Here is a 10,133-nt window from a genome sequence, read left to right on the forward strand (position 1 = left end):
AGGGCAGCATCTTCATCCTCGATCTTCACATCGATATTACGCAATTCTAATAACAAAGTATTCAATTGCTCTAAATGTTCCCTGAGTTGTGTACCTTCAGCCATTCGTAGACCGAATAGACGTTGTTTCAGAAGCAGCTTGTTGGTTAGAGATTTTGTCATGTACAAACTCTCCAGCTTCAACCACAGACCAGCAGCAGTCTCTTCATCCGAGACTTCCGTGATGACGTCATCCGCGAGACACAGCATGATCGTCGAATGCGCCTTTTCCTCCAGAATCGCCATCTCAGGAGTAACGACGGCGTTCTTGTCTTTCGACAACGGCGCCCAGAAACCTTGCTGTTTCAACAAAGCCCGCATCTTGATCTGCCATAAACTGAAACTGTTCCTCCCTGTGAATTTGTCGATTTTCACGTTCAAAGCAGACATCTCGAATTCTCCAAGAACACCGATTAACCGAGAGGCTCTGATACCACTTTGTTATGCGGAATTCGAGATAATACGAGAAAATATAAACGCGAAAAACAAGACAACAGATTTACGTGGTTCACCAATAAATTGGCTACGTCCACGGGAAGAGGGAGAGCAGTTTTATTAAGGAGAGGCAAGAACAGAATTACAGAATAGGAGACCCCCGTCCTTTCTGTTTGTAACGGGTCCGATTCAAGGCATTCAACAAAAACATATTGGATAATCAGATGCTTAACAAAGTTTTAATGTCTCATTATGCTTCTAATTGCCTCCTTTAAAACAAATTAAGAAGTTGATATGCAACATCTTAACGCATATGGTGTCTTTGTATGGTACTATTCAATAAGTATCGATAAAACAAAAGCTCTCAAGCAATAATTTAATACCTTGTGCCAATCATATTTACTAAGAATCCATCATTGGATCACTCTAAGTATTTCTTGTTACCATTTTATGTATCTTTTTTTCTCATTTTTATTCCCTAGAAATTATCCCCATATTTATTCTAATTAAAACTCGAGGCTTGTCTTATAAATTCTCTTTATTTTATTTGTATTAAAAGGGAAACTTTCACAAACAGCAAACATTAGATCTTAAATAGAACTCGTTAGCTATAGTTTCACTAATTATAATTTGTAGCTAAACTTTGGTTTGGTACGTATTTTGTATTCGTTATATTTTTTCGCAGCTTTTGGAGAAAAATTATATAATATAAACGAATTTTGTATCAAAATGAATATATATTAAGAGGAGAGAGGAAAGCGAGATCGAAAGAGGTGGAGAGAAAGGACAAATACATGTTGTATTCATTGTATGACCAATACATGCATGTTGTATTCATTGTATAACGTATACAATTGATCATACATAATACGAATAAAGTTAATATAAAACACAAATGTAGTTCTCCGAATACAATGTAAAAACAAATCTCTCACCTATATTTAATTGAATTGATACATAATACATTTGACAAAGAAGATGAACACATATTGTTTTCGTGTTAATCACAAATACAATTGATACAAAATACAAATATATTTAATACAAAATATAAAAATAGTTTTTCGAATACACTTGATATCAAATACAAATCTATCACCTATTTTTTTGTTGAAAACCATTTATACATAATACATTCGAATGAGACGACGGAGAAATAAGAGAAATTTGCTATAAAATTCTACACATTAACTATAATGATTTATCATAAATACATGTATTGTAGGTACAATAGATTAAAATAAATAAATATGAAAACATCTAGTTCAATATGTACAAAGCATATAAATAATGTATGTTTTATATCAACTATATACTATACTATACTATATACAACAATATATTAATAATATATACTTTGATTATATTGGTGAACTTATTATTCTACGGATATATATATATATATATATCTGTAACTTTCTCTTAAAATATTTTATTTATGTAACAAGAACGTACAACTCACTACGTTTTGTACTATCATTTTAGTGGTATTCTTTGGAGATAGTGATCTTACTAGATACTCCTAATTTATTGCAAGTACAATATTGTTATTTGTTCTTTGTCAGTTAGGCACCAATGAAAAATTTCTCTCGACAAAGATGAATAATAAAATAAAAAGGATTCCAAAATTGTTAAAATATGTACTCTATGTAGCAAAGATGTGTTTCATTTGATCCATGAATATTGTATTGGAGGGACACAAAAGATTGTAAACATATCAAATATAAGTATAGGCAAATTTTTAATCGTAAACTCAATTATTATTATAATATATTAATTAGAGGTGGTAAAAATTTATAGATTTCAAATTCTTAATCATTTACACCAATAAGTCTCTTATTGAGGTAAAACTATTGTGAACAAAAATGATTTCATATTAAGGGCTTAAACGATCTGAAACTTAAATCTTTTCATTTTATACATAAAAATCTAATTATGCATTATTTGGACATGATTCTAAATCATCGATATGAATTCAGGTTGATTTGAAGTTTAAGAAAATTTATTTGTACATATAATTTGAATCTTAAAAATTGTACTTCTTTTTTTTTCATTTTATGTGATATTTTTCGCATTTCGAGATTTAACATGTTTATTTTTTATCGTAAGTTTTTCATAGATACTTTTAATATTTTGAATTATAAATTATTGTAAATTATAGTACCTTTTACGTAGTCTAAAAAAATATAAATTTCATTTCGAAAAATTTGAAAAATTTCATACCATAAGTTAAACTGTCGAAAAACGAAAAGTGCCACATAAAATCAACAAACTTGTAAATTTCTTTGTCCCTTCTCTTTTATGGCCATAACCATGAATATGTGTTGTTGACGGAGTTTCAGAAGCTTAGTATAGAGTAACTCATTATGTGTTGTCATTTGAGAAAATCCCAATGCACTTTGTTTAAGATACAAACTATGCTGTTTTTCCTTTATTTATTCCATGGAGATTCCTACTTCATTCTTCTCTCAACTCACTACGGTAATTAACAATTTCTTAATTTCTCTGCACTTCAATATTACTATTAGATGGTAACATTTGTTTCTTTCAACAACGATTTAAGTTAACGTAAGATTTTTGGCCTACTAAGTATTCAGTTGATCACTCAACTAATAGTTATCATTTCAGAATATGACTGTCTTTGGTTAATATTAGTTAAATGACCATATGAGAAATCAATCTCGTACTATGTAGGATGTATATAAGTTGAACTCTTTCAAGAATGTTTATGGAGTTTGATTTGTTATGAATAATCAAATCAAGAAGTGCTAGAATTTGATGCATAAGGAATTTTGAGCTACGTATATAAATGTGTGTAGTGTTCTATCAAGATTTAAATGTTTGGTTTTATGATAAAATAGCATATGTGCATAGTTTTGTAGCAAAACATAGACTTGGTAATCTGTAAATCATGTTAAATGGCATGTTACAACGTGTAAAATTACACCGATATTCATGTTTCTCAATCTCTTGCAAGGTTTATATTAAATGTGATGAAACATTTTTTTTTCAAATGTAGATCTTTTTATCAATTGTTGGCTGAGGGGTTCAATCAATTGAGCTACCATGGGTACAGAAAAGACAACCACTACTCTGGAGGCTATCAACAATGAGACTGTTGATCTGGTAAAATTTAGTTTTTAAGTATTAGTACAAAGCAATGAATTGTACTAAATGATGCAGAGTAATGTGTTCTGTCTAATTCTCGATACAAGTATTAGTCGTGATGAAAACACTGTCGTTGATGAGATATATACGAATGAGAATGTGCTGACCTTAATCTCTTATATATTTACTTGACAGGAAAACATTCCTATTAAGGAGGTTTTCGAGAATCTGAAATGTACAGAAGAGGGACTCAACTCCGCGGAGGTTGAGAAACGTTTAAATGTGTTTGGTCATAACAAACTCGAAGAGAAAAAGGTCTCTCATCTTCGATATATACAAATCCTTTTCCGCTTTTGAAGTAATTCTTGTAATTTGTATATCTAAATATATATATCTTTTCCACCCTGCATTTGACAGGAGAGTAAAATACTGAAGTTTTTGGGATTCATGTGGAATCCTCTTTCATGGGTAATGGAAGCAGCAGCAATCATGGCTCTTTTTCTTCCACATGGAAAGGTAGATTACTTTGTGTTTGCTACAAATTTGCATTAATTAACTTCTTTTTGAGTCGAGGGTCTATAGGAAACAACCTCTCTACCCTGCAAAGGTAGGGGTAAGGTCTGCGTACATCCTACCCTCCTCATCAGACCCTCACTTGTGGGATTTACACTGGGTACGTCGTTGTTGTTGTCGTCTTCTAAAGCATACAAGAATTTAGAAATAAATGGATGTTTGTTGTATTATTTTTTCGTTACAGCACAAGGGAGTGGATTATCAAGACTTTGTTGGCATTGTTGCACTACTTATCATAAACTCAACTATTAGTTTTATAGAAGAGAATAACGCTGGAAATGCGGCTGCTGCTCTTATGGCTCGGTTAGCTCCAAAAGCGAAGGTCAGATAACTAGCTCGAAATACTATGACCTCTTCATGTAATTATTAAGGTTGCAATAGATTAATTGTCCAAGAATATTCAATCATATGTATCAGGTTTTACGGAATGGGAAATGGAATGAAGAGGATGCAGCTGTGTTAGTTCCTGGAGACATCATTAGCATAAAACTCGGGGATATAATTCCAGCTGATGCACGTCTACTTAACGGTGATCCATTGAAAATTGATCAGGTATCAGTTGAATCATTAGTCTGTATCACAAGCTACGTAGCCTGAACGACTGGTTTTTAATTAAACGTATTTCCCTGCAGTCTGCTCTTACAGGAGAGTCACTTCCGGTTACCAAAAATCCCGGTGATGGTGTATACTCTGGGTCAACATGTAAACAAGGTGAAATAGAAGCTGTTGTTATTGCTACCGGAGTTCACACTTTCTTTGGAAAGGCTGCTCATCTAGTGGAAAATACGACACATGTTGGACATTTTCAACAGGTGAGGAGTAGATATATTCTACTCGTTATTCCTTTATGATAGGACCGAAAGCCATAATACTGCACTAGTCATAACTAATATTATTTGATGGTTTCAGGTATTAACTTCTATTGGTAACTTTTGCATCTGCTCTATTGCAACTGGTATGATCATTGAGCTCATTGTAATATTTGGGGGACAACATCGACATCCTCGTGAAGCTGTTGATAGCCTTCTTGTTCTGCTCATTGGTGGAATTCCAATTGCCATGCCAACAGTTCTATCCGTAACTATGGCAATTGGTTCTCATCGACTATCTCAGCAGGTATGTAGAGTCCCCAAGTTTAATATATAGACTTTGTCGATATGAGGGAAGTTTAAACTGTTTCTAGAGTATCTGATAATTTTAATAACTGACAAAGAACTGATACCGCACATAATTGCAGGGAGCTATAACAAAAAGAATGACAGCTATAGAGGAGATGGCGGGGATGGATGTCTTGTGCAGTGACAAAACTGGCACTCTAACTTTAAACAAATTATCAGTGGACAAAAATCTGATTGAGGTGGTCCTTAAATCCTCTTTTAAAAGCTTTTGTTAAATGTGGATCACTAAAACTATACTGATACTATCATAAGTTTAGTCTCGTAACGATAATCATTAGATGGAAGTGTCTATGTACCTTTGCAAAATCGATTCTGGAACACATATCAGAAATCCTATTGTACTGATAGTGCAAAAATGTGATATAATCAGTACTTATTTGGTAGCTTTTTTGTTTATTGTGTTGCCTCGACCAATCAAATTGTCTAAACTAATTGAATAGCGATATAAAATTACAACCTTCACCTCATGGCATAAGACAGTCCTTAGATTCATCTCGAAGTTTTCATCAAGCTATATTGATCACTGATCAGTGCATTTTGTGAACCAAAAGTTGCTGATTTTGATCGATTTTTTATAGGTTTTTGCGAAAGATGTTGAAAAGGATATGGTAGTTTTGATGGCTGCAAGAGCTTCCAGGCTGGAGAACCAAGATGCAATTGATACCGCGATAGTGTCCATGCTTGCTGATCCTAAGGAGGTAAATGCTGCAACTGTTCGGTTTTTATTCTCTTCGTCCTTAAGCAACTTGAAAAAATGTACACTTCTACATAGAACCTTTTTAATGCATTTCTGATGCATTTGAATGAACAAAAACCCTCTCATGCAAGTCTCTCTTTAGCTACTTAACCTTTATGCAACTCTTTTGTCAATTTTTTGCTGTGAAAAAAACTAATATTGTTCTATTTGACTGATTTTCATGAAAGGCACGAGCTGGTATCACAGAGGTTCATTTCCTTCCGTTTAATCCAACTGATAAGAGAACAGCTCTTACCTACCTAGACAGCGCCGGTAAAATGCACAGAGTGAGCAAAGGTGCTCCAGAGCAGGTAGAGGCTGTATGCTTTTAATAATTAATATCAGGTTTCAGTCAATTTAGAGCACGTGACAGTTAAGATTTTGATTTTTGGTTCGTATCCATCACAACGGTTGAATGCAGCACTCATAGTTATTCTAACACTTAATAAACTTTTCCTATCATATATTCTCGGTAACTTTTAGATTTTGAACCTGGCTTGGAACAAATCAGACATTAAAAATAGAGTCCATTCAGTGATAGATAAGTTTGCTGAGCGTGGGCTTCGATCTCTTGCAGTTGCTCGCCAGGTAATTAGACCACTGACTTGTCAATTTCAGTGAAGTTGTTATTTACAAGATGATTACTGTTGCGAGTTTATTCTTTGTATAGGAAGTACCAGAAGGTACAAAGGATAGTCCTGGTGGCCTTTGGGAATTTGTTGGTCTTCTTCCTCTATTCGATCCACCACGTCATGACAGTGCTGAAACAATTAGAAGAGCTCTCGAACTTGGAGTTAGTGTTAAGATGATTACAGGTTTGCTCAACAGATAGTCCTTTTACATTGCTACCTTTTCTCGCTATAATGCAAAACAGCTGTTAATTCTCAACTGGTATTTGGACTCATATTCTAGCTGACTTGTGGTATTATTACCAGGTGACCAGTTAGCTATAGGTAAAGAAACTGGGAGACGTCTTGGAATGGGAACGAACATGTATCCTTCATCCTTTTTGCTTGGAGAACAAAAGGATTCCTCAGCTGCAGTCCTTCCAATTGAAGAACTTATTGAAAGTGCTGACGGATTTGCTGGTGTCTTTCCTGGTAAGTAGAGCAAATTACTCCCTATGTTTCAATTCGTTTGTCTTACTTTCTTTATAGTCCGTTCAAAAAAGAATGTCTCTGTCCTTTTTTTGACAACATTTTAGTTCAACTTTCCACAAGTTTCAAAGACATTTTAGTATATTCTACATATCTATGATCCACAAGATTCAAAACTCTTATTTACTTTCTTAAACTTTGTGCAAGTCAAAACCAGACAAACAAATTGAAATGGAGGAAGTAGAGTCTTTTAAATCTTTATTATGTATCATAATATGTATATATTACTCCTTGCAGAGCACAAGTACGAAATCGTGAGAATCTTACAAAGCAGGAAACACATTTGTGGAATGACTGGTGATGGAGTAAATGACGCACCTGCATTGAAGAAAGCCGATATAGGAATTGCTGTAGCAGATGCAACAGATGCAGCTCGGGGTGCTTCAGATATAGTTCTGACTGAACCAGGACTAAGTGTTATTATCCACGCTGTATTGACAAGCCGTGCCATTTTCCAGAGGATGAAAAATTACACAGTTAGTACTAATTTCACTTACTTCGTCCACAGAGAAAATTAAACTAATACTTTAAGTATGGCTTAATTCTTAACATTGTATTAATGCTTAACCTTTCATTTTTCCAGATATATGCAGTGTCCATCACAATCCGTATTGTGGTAAGTTACCCTTAGTCATTACATTCTGGAACCTGAACTATATGCGCGATAAAAGAAGGAGAACATATTCCTTCCTCTCTTTTGCAAAATGTAACTCGTGTTTGTGATGATCAAACAGTTAGGATTCATGTTGCTGACTGCATTTTGGAAATTCAATTTCCCCCCCTTTATGGTCCTTGTCATTGCCATTCTTAATGACGGTGAGGGCTCACACGCGTTTTGTCATTTCATAACTTTGCAAGATTGATGATATTATATTCTTCGTTTATTTATTGAACAATCGAAAATCTTTTGCAGGAACAATCATGACTATATCTAAGGACAGAGTCAAGCCATCTCCACTTCCTGACAGTTGGAAGCTTAGTGAAATATTTGCAACAGGAATTGTGCTAGGCAGTTACCTCGCCTTGATGACCGCCTTATTCTTCTATTTAACTTTTGAGACCAGCTTCTTCGCGGTACTTGCCCCTTGTTACATCTATGCAACTTTAATAACTATTGAACAAATGAACTAAGCTGATCATGTTCCTTTTTCTTCAGAACGCCTTTCACGTGACAGATTTCAACAAACATATTCCAGAAAATAAGGTCATCACTGATTCTCTAAATGCAAAACTAGCTTCAGCTGTATATCTCCAAGTTAGCACCATCAGCCAAGCATTGATCTTTGTTACACGGTCCCGAGGATGGTCATTCATGGAAAGACCTGGCCTACTCCTTGTTGCTGCCTTTATTGTTGCTCAGTTGGTAAGTATTTCCCTTCTTTATTCTCCTTTCATCTAATGGACCAACACACGATTTATCTAGAGGGGTTTCATTTTCGCTCCTCGTTTCTATTGCAGGTTGCAACTTTTATGTCTGCTATGGTTACATCAGTTAAATTTGCTGGTATTGAGAAGATCGGATGGAGATGGACCGGTGTGATTTGGTTGTTTAATATTATTACATATTTTCTCCTTGATCCCATTAAATTTGCTGTTCGATATGCTCTCAGTGGTAGAGCGTGGGGCTTACTACTGAACCAAAAGGTATATTCTTCTTCACAAAGCCATATTTTAGTTTGATTCTAGACATACATATAATGTGACGTATTTGCATTTATCAGACGGCTTTCACCAACAGAAAGGACTTTGGTAAGGAAGCTCGCGAAGCAGCATGGGCTGCTGAACAGAGGACAATTCATGGCCTTCAATCAGTAGAAACCAAAACATTTCCAGAGAATTACACATTCAGGGAGATCAGTGTAATGGCTGAGGAAGCAAAAAGGCGCGCAGATATTGCAAGGTAAACACCCTTGTCCCTTTCAACCTTATGATCTCAAGTTAGAAGCTTAGCTTGCCTACATTTGATTGTGTTATCGATCTTTTAATTGTATCGTCTTCTACTTAACAGGTTGAGGGAACTTCACACACTTAAAGGGAAAGTAGAGTCATTTGCAAAGCTTAGAGGATTAGATGTTGATCATGTCAATCCACATTACACCGTGTAGTGAGAGGACTCATTTGTGGAGTTTTTCGCCTTATTTTCGTTTGCAGTTTTAGTTTTTATCATTTGCTCAATTTGTCAAATAAACAAAGCTTTTTTCAAACTACATTGTTGTATGCTGCAGCAAAGTGCAAGTTTGAGTTAGTCCCTTTATTAATTCTTTTGAGAGTCTATAGAAGTTGTGACAAGAAGAAAGAAGCACTAAAATTAAAGAGATTCAGTTTCTATGCTATAGATGTAATGATGAAAGATTGATGGAATAGAATATTGAATTACAACAGATTTTGGAGTAAAGCTAAATACTTGTTTATTCATGATGTGTATGTGTTGTTTGAATTTTGAGAAGTTTTGACCAAACTCAAACATTTTTTGGGTTAATAAACTCGGAATGGAATTACAACTGTTCTGTTAGGATCGACTAGGTGATTTTTGACTTAGTTAGATCCTTGGTATTGGTCAAATACATTCATTTTGCTAGATTCGGAAGGTGATTTTTTACTTAGTTTGGATGGTTGGTATTGGTCATATACATTTATTTTGTTAGGCCGGGAAAGTGATTTTGGACTTAGTTTGATGGTTGGTATCAATCGGGTACATTTAATTTGCTCCTTATAAAAATCTACAATACTGACGTATTTGAGGGTGATCAGAGGAAGATTAAATCTAACCAATAAACTTCATATACAACTTCACCGTCACAAAAAATTATGCCCTTTGAGCATCGAACTCCTCTACAACTATGAAAATAATTAAAATTTGTGTTAACTATTTAATGGAGATCAAAAGTAAGTCCTCAAAGAAACTGTT

General features: G+C 34.5%; 1 protein-coding gene across 1 annotated transcript; it reads left to right on the forward strand.

The window, feature by feature from the left end:
• Positions 1-3,539: 3,539 nt before the first annotated feature.
• LOC107028113 (plasma membrane ATPase 1-like) lies at positions 3,540-9,359 on the forward strand. The gene is made up of 21 exons (XM_015229162.2): positions 3,540-3,599; positions 3,777-3,896; positions 3,999-4,097; positions 4,339-4,476; positions 4,572-4,706; positions 4,787-4,966; positions 5,064-5,270; positions 5,392-5,511; positions 5,911-6,030; positions 6,257-6,379; positions 6,552-6,656; positions 6,739-6,883; positions 7,004-7,168; positions 7,463-7,701; positions 7,809-7,841; positions 7,960-8,041; positions 8,139-8,299; positions 8,382-8,588; positions 8,684-8,869; positions 8,947-9,125; positions 9,234-9,359. The coding sequence occupies exons 1-21, from the start codon at positions 3,540-3,542 to the stop codon at positions 9,328-9,330; spliced, it is 2,901 nt and encodes a 966-aa protein (XP_015084648.1). The 3' UTR covers positions 9,331-9,359.
• The last annotated feature ends 774 nt before the right edge of the window (positions 9,360-10,133 follow it).

The sequence above is a fragment of the Solanum pennellii genome, chromosome 8, assembly GCF_001406875.1.
Source record: "Solanum pennellii chromosome 8, SPENNV200".
NCBI classification, from domain to species: Eukaryota; Viridiplantae; Streptophyta; class Magnoliopsida; order Solanales; family Solanaceae; genus Solanum; species Solanum pennellii.